The sequence below is a fragment of the Lepisosteus oculatus genome, chromosome 8 (assembly GCF_040954835.1).
Source record: "Lepisosteus oculatus isolate fLepOcu1 chromosome 8, fLepOcu1.hap2, whole genome shotgun sequence".
In the NCBI taxonomy this organism is placed as follows: domain Eukaryota; kingdom Metazoa; phylum Chordata; class Actinopteri; order Semionotiformes; family Lepisosteidae; genus Lepisosteus; species Lepisosteus oculatus.
This window is the reverse complement of record NC_090703.1, coordinates 23,786,674-23,802,730: the sequence shown is the minus strand read 5'-3', so window position 1 is coordinate 23,802,730 and position 16,057 is coordinate 23,786,674. Positions and strand designations below refer to the sequence as shown.

At 35.8% G+C, this 16,057-nt stretch overlaps 1 protein-coding gene across 2 annotated transcripts in view; it reads right to left on the bottom strand.

Annotated features, from left to right (window-relative positions):
• tedc1 (tubulin epsilon and delta complex 1) overlaps window positions 1-16,057 on the bottom strand; it is a 70,593-nt gene that overhangs the window by 1,549 nt on the left and 52,987 nt on the right. Inside the window, exon 7 of one of the 2 annotated variants that reach the window (XM_015351154.2) lies at window positions 10,708-10,929. The exons of the other annotated variant lie outside the window; for it this stretch is intronic. Coding sequence (XP_015206640.1) covers window positions 10,708-10,929 — 222 coding nt within the window. The remainder of the gene's footprint in view (window positions 1-10,707; window positions 10,930-16,057) is intronic. 2 annotated transcript variants of the gene reach the window in all.

Here is a 16,057-nt window from a genome sequence, read left to right as displayed (position 1 = left end):
AATAACACTAATTTCTCACAAGGTTGAACCTTAATAAATTAACCTAAATTACGATAAAGCAGTGTTACTGGTTCAACATGAAACAGCAAAAATTCAAAAGCAAAAACATACCGGACTGTAAGCACTTAGAATTAATTTCTCTAGTTTTTGCTTCAAATAGGATAATGCAATACTACTACAACTAATAATAATAATAATAATAATAATAATAATAATAATAATAATAATAATAATAATGCTTTAATAAATGTATAGATTAAATTGTTACATTGTTTTTAATGTACAGTAATCAAACTGAATTTTTTAAAAAGGGTTTTTGTCTGCTTTTCCTTTTGCCATTCAGATATACTTTCAGAATAAAATGAACCTATCAGTTCAAAATAGAGACATTTGTGATCACATTCTTACTGAAAATTGTAATATACTGTTTAAGTATCAGAGTAACCAGACAATCTACATTAGTGTGTTGTGTGGAATGGACAGCCTAAAGCCTGCATTTAAACACTGCTCACTGATGCCCATGCTTACAGAAATATTGCCCATCACAGTTAAGAACATGAAAAACCTGAAAAGCACTTAATCAATTCACTTAGCAAAGTAACAAAAACAGATTTGCTCATCTTGAAAAGTGTTAAACTGCAGTGATAGTGACCATGGATGATGGCTGTGGATGAGCATGAATACATTACTGCTGTGAAATGAGAAGGGGCTGAGGACTATGGAGAGTTTTGTCTACAGACAGCATTCACCCCAATAACAGAATGAGCAGATTTACGAACCGTGAAGGCTGGAGATCGTAACTTTAAGTGAAGGTACTAGTGACCATGGCTAGTTATTGACTTATAGTAGATTTTATAACAATTAATCACATATCTCTGCGATAGACATGACTGAGTCAGTGGTAGGATCTGAAGATCACTTTACTTTATGTTTTAGGTAGCCTTAAAACCAGGGTGTGCTATGCAGAATCAGGGTGCTCATATTCCAACCTGGCCATTTTCAAAACAAAATATTTTCTTTCTACATTCTTACTGTATTATTTTTAGTAAAGCAGAAGACTAACATAAGATTAGACACTTGCACAATCCAGAAAAAAAATACATTTTAACTTGAAATTATGATGATATATTAAATAGGAAAATATATAATTGCAAAACAAGATTAGGCGACCACTTATTTTTACAATCTCAAAGATAAAAGCACACATACAGGGAAGAGGACTGGAAGATTGCTGGTCTTTTATCTTTGGATCCCAGACTGCTCATTTTTTAGTTGCAATCAAAAAATGTCTGTGTGTGTTTCTTTAGCCAAAGCCTATTCAAAGCAAAGCAATATCCACAACACGCAATATCTTCCTAATATTAGTCTAATATTAAGCATCAGTTATGCTGAGTTCTCTGTACCAGCGTCTCTAATCAGTTATGTTGTGAAAGGAAACAACTAGAATAAACATGCATATCCATTTGCTTCAGCTTAATTTGTATACAACAGTGGCTTGAGGAACTGCAGTGGTGTGCCTCCACGTTTCTGACTAGTCAAATAGGTACCACTATGACAATAATAAAATCAATGATTAAAATATTTAACATTTTAATTATTTTTAGTTAGTTTTATCTGCTTTTGTAAATACCTTGTCTAAATAAAGGCAGTACTTGATTTATATGGGAGACGCATTCCTGAAAAACACTATGTAAATTAAGAACGAATGTATTGCAAGAACACAAGAATGTGTGCATTACAGGCCCAATCTCAACAAAGGCTTTAACTCCCAAATAAAAACAATTATGCCTATTTTATAAGATGCTTACATACAGTAATTGTACTAAAAGTTAGTTTCAAACAAACTAAATGTTTGCTAATGTTAATCAATTTCATATATAATGTGAAGGGAAGACGTGTTCTCATGTGTTGTGGTGGATGGTGAATAGTGTTAAAAATTAATGAGTCATGTGCCCATAAGTGCATCGAGATTGAACAGCTATCTTTGGTCCTTTTTTCTCTATAAGCCTTTTAAATACCCTTTATTTTAATGGGATGAATGCATGTGACAATGTGAGATGAACAGTGGCCGAAGGACCACTGAGCTAAACATCGCCCAGTTGCCTGTGTGTCACCCACACATTGATGTAAACACTCTACCAAATTCACTCTAACTGGCGTTAGAGTCCAGGGCGTTAAAATGAGAACTACTAGTGTCCAAAAATGAGAATTGGTACACTGATCCAAAAACATACAAATTCAAATCCACAAAGTTTTTCCAAATCAATATTCCGCACCTGAGAAGAAACATGAGAATACGAAGCACATACAGTTTGATACTTAACACAAATTTATATCTCCTATTTTTAGCATAAAACATGTATTTTTTGTATGGCCTAGTCTTTAAGTAAAAAAAAGAAAAAAATAGGGTTATACTGACTTCTCTGATATGTTTAACATATTTTACTATACAGTACACTGTATATACAGGGCAATAAATTGTTTAAAATTTGAATACTAATTTGTTAAGCTTTTCGTAACTTAATTCAAAGATAGCAGCTACAGATGGCTGTTTTGCTTCATAAGCGGGACAATCCCAAGTTTGACCAGAGAAGCAAGCATATACTGTACATGTATTTTACAAAGAACAAAGGGTTATGGTGTTTTTTTGGTTTAAAAAATAAATAGTGGCTATATATTGTGACAATATGAATATTAATTCATTCTGAACGTTTCATAACACTAAACACCAAAAACATCTAAACATCTAGATATCTAATTCCAAAGTCGGTTTTCAAATGTTTACTCCAGGTTAAAAATAATACATGAAAACAGCCATAAAAGAAAAATAACTCATATAAGTTACAAGATGGGATTGTAATCAAATGTCAGTTTGTGTGTCATTGCATTTGTACAGGTTTGCTGCTGTCAACTTAAACTGCAATGCTTTTTGTTAGAATTCAGCAGCACAAAAATGTGACTGCTGCAGCTATCGATTTAAAATCGATAGACTTATATCTACTATACTATATTGTTTAGCAATTCTGTTACTGTTAACTATCTTAATACATTTAAACCAATATTGTAATAAATGAATATGTACTGTTTATTTCAAACATTAGTTATAGTGAGATATGTACGTACTTTTAACTATTAAATAAATAATTACTTATGACTTATTTCAATTCTGAGAAAATAACTAATCTAATTGCATTTAATTTATCTAGGTTAGAATGGCAAAAAGGCACAGTGGCTAGCACTGCTGCAGAGCTAGGTCCCTGGGTTCAATTCCAGACCAGGGATATTATCTGTGGAGCAAAAGGAAGACAAAGAACTAATTAAATAAAAACTTTTCTGAAGAACACAGTTTTGAGTCTGAATTTGAATGAGCTCAGGGAAAGTGACTCTCTGATATTACTGGGGATAGAATTCCAGAGCTCTGGGGCAGAACAGGAGAAGGCCCTGTCACCCATAGTATGTAGATGAGCTTTGAGGATTAACAGGAGACCAGAGTTAGACAAATGAAGGTTGTAAACTGAGGAGTAAAAAGATAGTAAATCAGATTGGTGTGGAGGTGGTAAGCAATAAAGATCCTTAGAGGTGAGGAAGGGTATTTTGAAGTTGATACAAAACCTGATAGGAAGTCAGTGCAAGGATTCCAGCACAAGTGTAATGCAATCACTTAAACATGAACAGTGTTGTTCAGTGTGGATTAAGATACCCTGGTGAGTAGGGTGTTGTAGTAATCAATTCTGGAAAGACAAATGTGTTGACAAGATTTTCAGCTACAGTCAGAGACAACACAGGACATAGTCTGGTGATATATTTGAGATGGAAGAATGATTTTTTTACAATTCTTTGAACATGTGGGTCAAATGTGAAGCCTGGATCACATATCACTTCCAAGTTCTTCAATTTCGATTGAAATTCAAGTAGCAAGCCATTCACAGACAGTGTACTGCATTGGCTTGACATATTTGATAGGAGGTGCCAAGAACACGACTTTAGTCTTGTTCTCCTTATATCTGCATGGATTTCCTCCAGTTTTCACAGTCCAAAAACTTACTGGTGGGTAATCTGGCTTCTATAAAAATTGGCCCTAGGTGAAAGTGTGTGTTTGTCTGTGTGCCTGCCCTGTGATGGACATTCTTAAAAGTAAGCTACAGTATATGAACATTTGCTTCTTAACCACCACATATATATACACATCACTTATAGATAAACCATGCATTTAATATGCAAATCAAATTTGTAAAACTGACTGAACACCTGGATAAAAACATTCACATAATTTTATAGTTTACCTTAAAGAACATGCATTCACTTATTAACCAGCCCTCCTCATAAAAATCCTCCCACTGACAATTACTGCTAGTGAAAAAACTAAGTATTCCAAAACATTCAGAAATTAAAAAAGCCACCCCCGCCATTACAGAAATAGCCCTTTCTCTTCACATGCCTTTCCCACTCACTCTCATTAACCGTGACTGTGTGGGTCTCCTGTAGAATGCAAAAATGACGTGTCTGAATTTGAGTGTTTTGTGTCCCACTAAACTGAAGGATGCTAGACATGAATTAGTGTACCAAGGACAGTAAAACAAATGTGTAGACAAAAGAAAAATGAGCAGAAAGGCCATGATCCAAATGTACCGCAATGGTCTAATTTTGCTATGGGAATTATTCAGACATCTTCACTCAGTCCCTGTTCAGGCAGAGTGGTGTCTGAGTTGCAGCATGACTTGATGGTAAAACTGAATTTGAACATCAGGTGTTGAACACAACACATGTTGTGATATTCCAGGGTAGGATAAGAGCAGTGATATTTGTATTGCCTTTTTATGATAGGCAGTACCATAAACCATTCACATTCTAACAATACTGGTAACTATTATTGCCCAGCACAGCCAATGCTGATGCAGGTGTTTCAATTTTACATAACAAACACAGAAGAACAGAAATATAGCTCTGTATATCACCGCATCTGAATTACTATAAATCATGTTAATCTAACATCAAGATGAGAGCATTAGCCATTTTATATATTCTTAATATTGTCTTATTTTTCTTCATGACAAATGATATGTCATGAATTGCTTACTTGGCTGAGAAAGATGTACTTTTCATAAAACAAACTGAGAAAATGGATTTACTATACAGAATATGGTACAATATCAGTTTCTGTTAAATTACAAGGAAAGACAAGGGTGTGTAAATTGAAGGCTGTCACAGTACTGCATGTCAAAGCCTTTAATCCACTGGGCTGACATGCATGGGAAAGCAAATTAGTTTCATTTTCTCAAAACATGAACAATAAAATAGAAAGATTGAGCTGGACTGCTTCACTTACATAAGTGGTGTGTGCTGTGTAATGCACAACATAAACTACAATGCATAGGGACTGCAAGATTAAACCTACACACACTATAGAGATGAGCTTGTATGACAAATTGAAAAACAGCACTCACATTCGCTGAACTAAGGACAAGTACCTACATACTTTTTTCTAACTTCTTTTAAAATCCTTTAGCCAATATAGAAGGTAGTCCCTCTATTATTTTGGTAGATATCAGAAAAATCTCAATTTCTAATATCTACCAAAAGATCCTGCTCTTCCTCGTCACTACCTGTGCTGTTATGCTTCTTCCTTCCTCTCTCAGTTTCTCAATTTAGTACTAATCCCCTGGTAGGTGGTCTCTTAGGATTTATTTATTTACTTAGAATTCTATTTAGGGAACACTTTGGATTTCAGTCCTTCAATGTTTGTGCTCTTCTCCATGTAAACCATTTGTTCCCTCCTTCTGTTATAGACCAGGTATTCCTCCTATGAAGCAATAGAGGTGTTAACATCTTGCAGACCTACAGTATTTATTGATGTTGCTTTGCCTTCTTGAACAGCTATCCAGCAAATTTAAGTTACCCAGATCACACTTTTTTTTTTGTTATCCTCAAATTCAACACTTTATCCGAAACCAAGTGCCAAATTTCCCTGCTCTCTCTCAAGACTCTATTGATGTTATGCTTAAATGAACTCCAAGTGTTGGAGGTGTCATTTCCCAGATGTGTTCCACTATATTATCTCTGGATTGCACTACACTGGCTACTATGAAAGTCCTATGTGAACATGATTTAGGATTTGAAGTGTCTGAAGAAATTTAGCCTTGTTTGAACAGCTATCCAGCAAATTTGTTACTTAAATCAAACTTTCTTTTTTGTCACCTTCAGATTCAACACTATCTGAAACCATGTACCAAATTTCTCTGGTCTTCCTCCAGACTCATCTATTGATTTGATTTTATGCTTAAATTAGCTCCAGGTGTTGGAGGTGTCATTTCCCAGATGTATTCCACTGTACTGTCTCTGGATTGCACTACACTGGCTACTGTGAATTTCTTATGTGAACAGGATTTAGGATTTGAACCTTATGAAGAAATATAGCCTTGTTTGAACAGCTATCGAGAAAATTTAAGTTACCCAAATCAAACTTTTTTTTGTCACCTTCAGATTCAACACTTTATCTGAAACCATGTGCCAAATTTCCCTGCTCTCTCTTCAGACTCTATTGATTTTATGCTTAAATTAGCTCCAGGTGTTGGAGGTGTTATTTCCCAGATGTATTCCACTATACTGTCTTCTCCACTTTACCAGAGAGACGTTTGATTTAGCTTTTTTGGAAACAACCGGTTGCACCCACCTTCACTCACTGGGTAAGGGATGTGATGTACTTTCTCCACTCTGAAAAATATAGGTTTTCCTTTTGTGGCTCAACTGCACAATTATATTCTGCCTGGTAGCCCTTTTTAAACTGCTTTAAGAGTTTGCAGACATATGAATGTCCTTGAAGACTGTGGCTTCCCTTTTTTTTATTTCTTTTCTTTCCTTCGTTTATCTTTCCATATCTCTGGTTTCCTTTTTACTACTCCTTTATTCCTGTTTTTATTTTATTGCTGGATTTATACAGTTTACTTAGATAACAAGACTTTAATGCCTTGATAATTGCTCATATTTGTGTATTATTGTATATGGTACCATGTAATATTCTTTCTTCCTGAAAAACCAAGAAACAAATTGATTCCATATGGCGGCCCATTACAATGCTTAGTTCTAGTGCCCATTAAACTTTAAAATTTGTGTTATTAAGGACAGGCTTGCTTTTCTAAACCAAAAACAGATTTACTGTTGACCTGCAGTGGACCAGCATGGCCTTCAACGACTTCAGCGTTGAGTCCTACTATCTCAGCATAACAAAGGATAAAGAGAGAATAATTTTTATCCAATGAGGCTATTGGCTTTAGCATAAAAAAAACTTTAGCCTAAGAACATAAGAACGTTTTTAGAGAGAAGGGATTCTGGCATATAGCTTGTTTAGGTATGAGCTATCAATTAGCTAACTAATGGATCCAAGGATGCTGTTTTGTAATATATAAGCCAGGGCATGACTTTAAACAATATAGCTACAGTAAGTATACAATCCTACATGTAATAGAAGACTTATTGGTCTATAATTGCTTGTTTGGATGAGTGGTACATTAGCAATCTTCCAGTCAAGTGGAGTCATCCCTGTCTTTAGTGACTATTAGACAACTGATAGCCTTTTAAACTGAGCCATTGTAGAGGGTAACATTCTTCCTTTAATGCTTCCAACCATTAACCCAAATCCATGTCCCTTAAATGTATTTCTAACACAACACAATTCAGTGGTAACTGTAAAAAAACTACATAGGTTTAAAAGCAATAAAACAACATTTATTAGTAAGATTTTTAGAGGGACAAAGGCTTGGCTAATGGACAAGGATGAGTGGTTTACTGTCTGAATGAACTGAGGGAGCCCCTCATGCACTAATACAGAATTCAAAATCCTAAGGATACAACACAGTTGAAGGTGTACAAGGCTGTGAGGACAGTGAACACTCAGAAGGATTAAAATAAAAGCTTGAGTGATGGGCATTGGATTTTTCCCATTCCTTTTTTGAATTTTCCTTTTGAACTTTAATTAATTAGGACAACGTATTCTGAACATATTCTACAGAGACAGCACAGATCCAAGAGCTCTGATTGTTCTAAATATTATCCTCCTGAATGATGGAAAAAGCAGACATTCACACAAGTCAAATAGTGGGGGGTGTCAAACTCCTGTCGATACTTGCACATCAGATGTAGCTAGCATATAGTTCTTGAGTGGAACACGGAGATAGATCCAAAATTAAAAATATCACAAACCAAATACAAAATATAGAAATGTATCTGTCCAATATCAACTCTAGCTCTTCAGAGAGGAAACTAGTGTGGTTCTTGCTGCATCTCCTCACAAAATTCAATTTTTTGTTCATTTATTTTAATGTAATTCTTTTAAGGTTGTTGTGGTCTTTACTGTTGTTGATTCAGCTGTTTTATTCAGCATTTTGGGACTTATTAAAATATGTTTAGAAATTCAACTAGGACCTCTCACTTCAAGGTTTATAATATATTTGTAGAAGAAGACAGAGGTCAGGTATTAAACAGGCTGAGATACAAGAAAAATCAAAACCCCAAGGCAAGCAAGGTCCTGGATTCTGGTTGACTTGACACAGAATGACTCAAATATGTTGATTATTTAGTGGTATCTTATTAACTATGCAGCTACTTACTGTATATCAGTGGTTATAAAACTTTTTGGACCAAGTACCACCCCTAATCCAACCAAAGCATCCAAGTACCACCTACAAGTCATCATCTCATAGGAACCCCAGAAATTATCAATGACCAACATGAGCGCATGTGCACACACACTCACACATACATATAATAAATATTAAAATAATAAACTTTGTTTGATATATTAAAATGTGGCTTCTCAAAGTGTTTTACAGAAAAAAACAACAACACACAAAAATAAAAAAGCACCATTTCAGTGAGAGGGGTGAGCCTGTTTAGTCGAGCAAAGCAGATGTGAATTAATTTTTTGAGCCTTGATACAATTCACAACAGTCTAACAGATTTTAAATTGTCAGGCATTTTCTTGACGGCAAAGGTCTTGCGGTGGATGTTGCAATGAAACCATTAATTTCTGGAGCAACCTCTCCAATTCGTGCAACTACACCGCTGTGTCGGCTTGTCATTGCTCTAGCATCGTCTGTACAAACTCCGACACATTTTATCCAGTCGATGCCATTCTCTTCGATAAATTCATTCAGAAGCTGAAATACGTGCTCTCCTGTAGTTCCTGTTGGTAGCGGCTTACAGAACAGAAAGTCCTCACGGGACGTCCCCTCAAACTCATATCTAATGTAAACGAGCAAATTGGCCAAATCGACTACAGACTCATCTAATTGCAGTGAAAAACATCTGCTCATCTTAATGCACTCTGTCAGCGTACTTTTGATATAATCCTTCATTTCAATAATTCTATGAATGACTGTGTCTTTCAGGGGGGGCAGCAGGTCGAGCTGTTCAGCAGCTTTTTCTCCACACATAATAGTGTGGGGCTTACCTGCTTTAGCAATCCGCAAGCTTGCATTTTTCCACGTTTCCGTTTTTATTTCAGTGTTTATTTTAAGTATTTATTTCATGCGCATGGGAGAGAAACACAGAGACGCTCGGTGTATTTTTCTCAAATTAACTTAGAACAGTTCTTAAATATTTTTCTGTTATTTTTCATGCTTTCCTGTGCTCACAAGATTACCAGCGTTCGTAGCACATATTTCTATGCATTCCTGTGTTTACAACGTTGGCATTGTTCCAAAATCACGCACATTCTCCTTTCTCCCTGTTTGCTGGAGATACAGTAGCTTTTTTTAAATACAATTGGTCACTTGTGTCCGTAGCACGCATTCCTATTGAGTAGTATAGAATTACAGAGTATCTCTTGTGTCCACTGAAGTATTAGTGCGCACTGTGTCATAGTATGTAGGCTGCGTATTCGACACGTATAAAAATACAAAATATGAAAACCCGTCCCGATTTTTTCAGAGCACAGTTCCAGGGTCATTTGGCGTACCACCTGGCGGCACGCCACATACCACTGCAGGTACGCGTACCACAGTTTGAGAACCACTGCTGTATATCATGCTTGTGGAAAAGTAACACATTTTGTATATTATGTTTTTGGGAAATAACAAATAATCTAATCTCTAATCACTGAAGTCCAAAGCAAAATCAAACCTGTTGTAGGCTACTAATTTCAGGGGCCTGTACATGTTAAGTATTTCAAGACTCAAAATACAGTACAACATATGCATCGCTTCCTAGTGCCTCTGCTCAACAAAATAGCCCAAAACATCATCCACTCTATCTTCTCCAACCATTAAAACAGTTTGCATTCCCATGAAAAGAACACTACAAGACTCTGAAAAAGGCCACATTTTCATGCTATTTAAAATACTCTAAACCATTTATTTCTGGAATAATTAATTTCACTAATCAAAATACAAAAGCAACAAAAAACAATGTTAATTAAATCCATAGAAACATAGCTGACTGGTTCCAGATGATTCATTTTGTCCTGATGCACAGCTGGGATTGCAACACAGGAGCCCCAACAAAATGCTGTTAATGAAATAAGGATTAAGCAAAGTATGATTTTTTATTTTGTTCCTTTATGTGTAGAAAATACTGATAATTAATCCATGAAATGTCTCACAGAAACACTGCCTAATATAATATTTATTGATTTTCAGCTCTCTTCAGTTTTTCTGTGTTCTTGCTGTGCTGGTATGGAGTAAATAGAGACAGAGAAAGCACAAACCAACTTACCAATAAGCACCAAGTGGCCCTTTTGGCAGACAGAGCCTCCTGTATCCCCACATTAAGCTCCATCAGCACCTTGCTGAGTTGGTTGATTTCTCTCATTTCCATGTTGCCTTGGCAACAATTCTTATTGATTTTCTTGACCTTCGGTGTCATAGCAACAACATCCTTGTGGAAAGCACCTTGCGATTTCAAGGGATCTGCAAGCTTGGCATCAATTACACTGTCCTGGAGAAGAGTTGACAGAAATAAATTATGAAAATTGCATTTGTGCATATGAGTATGTATACAAGTGGTAATGGTCTCTTGTCAAGACCAAATTGAGTGTCATGCTTGGTTTGATCACACAGACCTTCACAGAAATGTTACACTAGTTTCTAAATGTGGGTGCTGCAGTCTGAAACATCTCATCACATAGCATGCTCAGCTAAATTAGATAAACTAAGCATCAAGTTACTAGGACATCTCTAAATTCCTAATGAAAAGAAAAAAATATTGACTTATCAAAAAGTTATTATCCATTTTAAATTGTGGATCTTTTAGCATTTTCAGGATTAGGGCTGAAAAGTTTCAGAAACTGACAAAAGTTATGTAACATACTTGCAGAGACTATCTATAAATTGCTCACTTCTTTGAAATCTGTAACTTTCATTATTGAATAGTTAAGTTGTGGAACAGAACACAAACCATAGACCACAAAGACTGACCAAAATAATGTGGAAGAGTGTTAAAAACATTTTGCCTATAGGGAGAATCTGACTAATTCTACAGGTAGATACAGTAAAAATATAGGGTACATCTGCAAAGGAACAATATATAATTCTTCAGCACTGTACAATAACCCCAGTAAGGCAATGTGTTGTGGGCAGTGTTTCTAAACTTGATATTGCCCCTGCTTGCTACTCAATCTCAAGCTATATCACTTGGATAAAAAAGAACAATCTGATCCAAACTGATCATTCCTGTCTGGTCTTCATCCCCTGAAAGCTGAATGTTCTAGGACATGATTAAAATGATATATATTTAATGCAATTGTGATTGCAATCATAGGGGGACATTTTTTATTTAAAAAAATGACATGCCTAGCAAAAGATTGGGCATATTCTAACATACTGTAATGCATTTTGATAGAAGTAAATGGTTATTCCTTTTTGGACATTTCAGTTGAAAGTTGAAAAAACAATATTTTCCAAATTTTTCATTTAAATGAGCTACTACTAAGATATACAGATGCAGCCATTCAAAGTGAGCGGTACAGACACGTACTGGAGGTAATTGGCTGCGGTGTCGCGCATCGTGACGCAAGATGATGTGGGGTACCGCGGTACGTGCTTGAATGACCGACAGGGGCACTCGTGGTCAGTTGGTCTGTCGTAGAAAGATTTACAGTACAGTAAACATCTTTACTGTGCCCGTTGTAGATATTGAATTTTACCACTGAAGGGAAATCTTAGTAGCTGACCATAAAAAGAATAGGAGCATACTGTAACACGTGTGAAGGCCATAAACGATATTAATTTTGGAACATAAACATACAGTACTGTATATGGCTGGTCTTGGTACTTTAAAGTAAAAAATACACACCAGTATTCCATTTCTCCCTAAACATTTTAAGCATCGAAGTCTTTAACTAAAGAGATACCGGAGTCAACAAGCATACTTTTAGAATTTGATTAATAGGGAATATAATATGGAATCGCGAATCTAAAGAATTTAATAACGATATGATTATATTTGTGTACTGCGACAGGGCTGTGTAGGGCTGTTTCGCCTCCCTCTTCATGCGAGTTCCCCTGTAGCCTACTGGTCTACATGCCTGACTACCAACTCACGGGTTGTGTGTTCAAATCCAGCTGGTGCTGGACTTTTCTTTTAACAAACAAAATAGAATAGCGATATTACGGACAATCAATTGACTTTTATATTTCAAAATATCACAACATGATCGATTTTAAGTCATTTTTGATAACAATGAATAGTCACCTTCTTCCCTTCTGACAACGGTCCCTGCTTCTGCTTCCTGCTTCTATTGTGTGTGTGTGTGTGCAATAGAGTAAATTTTTATAGAGAAATGGAGGCTGGACAGTATGCGTTACAATATAAACATTTATATTGATTTAAATCGTGTTCTGATTTAAATCGCAAGCGCGTGTTTAATTATATGGGTTTTTAATCATAATCAGGCTAATGCAACATAAATTGATACAGTATCTTTGTCTTCTAAGTATCTTAATTAACTTTCAGCATAGCTTTCTACCCATTTAGATGTATATTTCTTGGGATTTTGGGATCAAATGTGGAAGGATTAGATTGTAATAGTTTTTATTTGTCAAATACGTGATTGTATTTCTGAATGTTATGTTACACCTACGGTAGTTCACTGCTTTAAATACATCGAATTAAGAAAGTTATGTGTAGCACTTTAGATCTTTTTTTCTGAACCAGGGAAAATCTGATCATGTTTCTCTATAACAATAATAAAAAACTTTATTTTACATATCATCTTTAAAAGTGGCATCTCAAAGCAATACAGTAGATCGAAAAACAGTTAAAAGGGACCAAATTAAATACCAGACAAACGCAAACACGTTTTAAATAAAATGCTTTTATTCATTCAGAGAGTGAGAGGGACATCCAGCAGAGAGAGATACACACACCGGTTTCTATTGACAAAATTGTTTTTTTTTTCAATTCCTCTTGTCTAACAGGAATGTTTTGTTTGTGGACAGACTGTTAGACTAGAGGAAAAGAGCGCCTCCTTCTACGAAGCATTTTGTTCATCCGATCACAAATTATTTTCCAGTCGCACGAAGTAAGGGTAAACTTACACCATACCGATGAGCTAATGCCAGGGAAAGACACCATTTCCTTTTTCTGATCACTCGCTTTCTGGATACACATCTCACCTGTCCTGTTCTTTGTTTTCCTGGTTTGCTGATTATGCCTGCTGCGGTCCACTCCTACCCTCACACCTAAAGAATACTATTTTAAATTTCTTGGCGCAGTTCATTAACCCTTGTATGTGCTGTCCGCGCCCAAAATGCAATTAAAAAAAAGTCAAAAACCACGCTCAAAATGCAATTTAGAGCTTTCTGGCAAGAGGAGACACCCAAATCAATGTAACATGTCACAGTTTGTGCATGAACAGGGTTATACTGCCTGTAATCAAGTAACAGGTGTATTCCATGCTGAAAAAAATAAGAAAGAAAACACATTCCATAAGAATTGATTGAGCTCTGCTCTGTACCACGCAATGATCCCCCTGGAGTCTCTGCCCCGGGTTATTTGGGTTTTTAGACAGAGGGTAAAAAACTCTCTCTCTGGCTTGACCTCCCCCTCCATGGGTATTGTCTGTTTTTTTTTGTTAACTAGGCTTGCCAGCTAATGTGAATCGAAACCTGTCTTTCTAGCTTTTAAAGTCGTGCGATGTGTAAACCACAATTCAAATACAGAAAAAAGACCTGACTGACAAGCCGATACATACTCTTAGAGTTTGATTAATAGGGAATATAATACAAAAATATAGTACTAAAAAGGTACTACCACTTTTAAAGGTGATATGTAAAATAAAGTTTTTTATTATTGATATAGGGAAACATGATCAGATTTTCCCTGGTTCAGAAAAAAAGATCTAAAGTGCTACACATAACTTTCTTAATTCGATGTATTTAAAGCAGTGAACTACTGTGGGTGTAACATAACATTCAGAAATACAATCGAGAATAGTTTTGTGGTGTTTGTTTAGATGAAACGTTCCTAAAACGTATAACGTAACAAAATTAAAGATTATTAAAATCTGTAATCTTTCCACTTGTACTGTAAGTCATCGGAAAGTTTCTGCTTTGTGTAAGGATGGTATCAAAAAGCAATCTTAAGTGAAAACTGTGCTCAATGTATTTAAGGGACTTAAAAGTAAAAGGAGATGCTTCATATTGCTTGACTAATTTTAAAAACTAAGTTATAAATGCAGACGCTCCCTCGGTGCCGCGCCGGGTGTAAATATCAAAATATACATACCCAACACTGATTGTACCCATCTGTCATGCAAATAAAACACCTTGAATTGAATTGAATTGAGGGAGAGAGGGAGGAGGGGGAGAGAGATAACCAGGATTCAAGGCAAATAAGATACACTCCACAGGCATTCACAACAGCAACATATGAAACGTTTGCACGTATAGTTAGGTTATTACTTGGTTTTCAAAGTGCAATGAAATACAATATTGTTGTTGTTGCTGTTCTTGTTGTTTTTATCCTGTAAAGCGTTTTGAGAAGCCACCTTTAAAGGCGATATATACTGTAAAAGCGCTGATTCTTATGGAATGTGTTTCGCTGGGGATTCAAATTTTTTTTTATTTTTTTTTAAATTGCGTATCTAAGGAAATCTCAGTTTAACTTTGTTCATGAACAAACAGTGGCATGTTACATTATTATTCGTTTTTTTGTTAACAAGGCTCGCCAGCTAATGTGAATCGAAACCTGTCTTTCTAGCTTTTAAAGTCGTGCGATGTGTAAACCACAATTCAAATAGAGAAAAAAAGACCTGACTGACAAGATTTAAGATGTGGCTGTCAATGTTGGATTAAAAAAAACACATTGCCCGACGTTTGTTGCATTGCTTGAAAATAACTTTATTTCGAGAGACTGGATAAGTAATTCAAGTGTTTTTTATAACTTCCTGAAAAACAACTAATAATTTAACTAGATGTGCAAACGTTTTATGATATGTCGCTGTTGTGAATGTCTGTGGACATGTGCTGGCTGGACAGGAGGCTCCACTGTACACAGAGAGGGGCGGGAGGAGGGGACAAGCCGATACATACTCTTAGAGTTTGATTAATAGGGAATATTATACAAAAATATAGTACTAAAAATAAGATACACTCTACAGACATTCACAACGGCGACTGTCAGAAGATAGGACACGGTGGCTCAGGCACCCGCTGAATGGAAAAGGGGCACTCTAATGTTCTGCATGGCTAATACTAAAGCCAATACTGGCTCAATACCCTCAATGGGCTTTGACGTGCTAATGCGTTGGTTTAACAGTCCGGGTGTGGCAAGCTTCCAATGTCAACTCGACTCGATTGGAAGACAATGAACGTATTTTAGCCCTAAATGAATTAATAGCAAACATGGTTTACATAAAATACATTTTTCCAAGAAAGTTTATAATAATACGATCTATAGTTGAAATCTGACCCTAAATATAAAGGAAAGCATTTTCAGAGAGCAATCACGCTGTGTTTATGTAGGAAAAGCGATTAGGTTTATGAGCAATCTAATTACCTATTCGCTTAAAACGCTATATAAAATAAAGTTTATTTAGAGATGAATGATCAGTGTCGCAGTTTAA